The sequence below is a fragment of the Pseudophryne corroboree genome, chromosome 8 (genome assembly GCF_028390025.1).
Source record: "Pseudophryne corroboree isolate aPseCor3 chromosome 8, aPseCor3.hap2, whole genome shotgun sequence".
Lineage (NCBI taxonomy): Eukaryota > Metazoa > Chordata > Amphibia > Anura > Myobatrachidae > Pseudophryne > Pseudophryne corroboree.
The window spans coordinates 353328607-353330243 of record NC_086451.1 but is presented as its reverse complement, the minus strand read 5'-3'; the positions used below and the strand labels follow the sequence as shown (position 1 = coordinate 353330243).

Sequence of the window (1637 nt, the reverse complement as noted above, 5' to 3'; positions counted from 1 at the left end):
TGTGATTGCTCAAAATGTCCATCACAAGTGAGCCAATGGAGCTTTTACATTTACGCACAAATGTGCAGTTTGGAAAGATGGCTGCCACACTTTCAAAGCAAAGACTCTGGCACTGTGCTCTCTAGTGCACGTGTGCCATTTTCTCAAATATCACTGGTAAGAAGGCGAGGAGGTGGGATCCGCTTCCGGAGCAAACAAGGAAGGAAGCCGGTGCCTTCCCCCATGCCCTACTTGCCTCATCTTGAATAAATGGCGCCCCCTGTGGAGCGCGCAGCCCCATAATTACTAGTTTATTAAATACATTTTTGGTGAGGGTATAGACACCTATTTAGGCCACACACCCTTTACATTACTGGGGCCTGACGTGGCTCTCTATGCCCCTGCACATGCGCAATACAAAAAAAAGCCAAACTGCACAAACATTGGCACTGCACCCACCTATCAGACAGGCCCTATGTCTCTTGACTTACAGTATGTTTTAATACTGATCTCCGCAATATATCAGTTTCTGGAATACTTTCTTCCCCACCTCCTTCACTACTTGGTTGCGCAGAGTATAGATAATAGGATTCAGAAGAGGCGTGACTATGGATGGTATAATGGACACCATTTTATTTATGTGCATAAATTCCCCTGTGGTGGGTCGGATAAACATGAACATGGTAGTGCCATAAAAAAGCAGTACAACAATTAAGTGTGATGAACATGTAGAAAATGCCTTGTGTCTCCCTAAACTTGTTGAAAATGTCATTGTTGTGAGAATAATACAAATGTAAGACAAGGAAATTAGTAGGAAGCTGCTGAATATTATAAAACAAGCAAAGAGAAAAAACACTTTTTGGACACTCAACGTATCAGAGCAAGATAACTTGATCAAGGGTGCAAAATCACAGTAATAATGATCAATGGTATTTTTGGAACAATATAAAAGGTTTGAGACCTGTATACATGGAACGGATACTGCCATGAAGCCACAAACCCATGAGCCCAACAATAGTTGTATACAAGTATTTGGGCTCATGATAAGTGTGTACCTTAAAGGTTTGCAGATGGCCACATATCGGTCAAAGGCCATTATAGCTAACAGGAAGTTTTCTGTGACACCAAATGAAAAATGGAAATAAAACTGTGTCATACAACCAGCTGCAGATATAGAAATTTCCTTTGTCAGCAGAGCCCACAGCAGTCTAGGAACAGTGACTGAAGGATACCAGATCTCTAAGAATGAGAGTCCACCGATGAAGAAGTACATGGGCTGGTGAAGACGTCTCTCAGTTTTAACTATGACAATGATGAAGACATTGGCTGTGATGGTTATAATATAAACAGTCAATATGACAGCAAATAGGTAAAATCCGATTGGGCTAAAGTTTGAAAACCCAGACAGAAGGAATTCTGAAATGCCAGTTTTGTTGTATATTCTGCTATACATATTGATATAGAAGTAAATCAGTGTTGATTTGGAAATAAAACAATACAACAGTGTCACAATTTTATTTCTATATAAGAGAAAGTACAGATAATGTTTAACACAGCCCCTAATATTATAAATGTGTTTTATATAATCATTGTTCGCTTGCACCGATTGCAGTATTTGCTCATTTGCAGCAGATATTTACTACCTCATAGGTTCTCAA

The 1637-nt window shown here is 39.8% G+C and overlaps 1 protein-coding gene across 1 annotated transcript; it reads right to left on the bottom strand.

The window, feature by feature from the left end:
* Window positions 1–478: 478 nt before the first annotated feature.
* On the bottom strand, window positions 479–1432 carry LOC134949853 (olfactory receptor 6F1-like). The gene has a single exon (XM_063938559.1). The coding sequence runs from the start codon at window positions 1430–1432 to the stop codon at window positions 479–481; it is 954 nt and encodes a 317-aa protein (XP_063794629.1).
* Window positions 1433–1637: the final 205 nt, after the last annotated feature.

Coding starts and splice junctions, on each gene's coding strand:
- LOC134949853 (XM_063938559.1), bottom strand. CDS start 1,432: ATGTATAGCAGAATATACAACAAAACTGGCATTTCAGAATTCCTTCTG.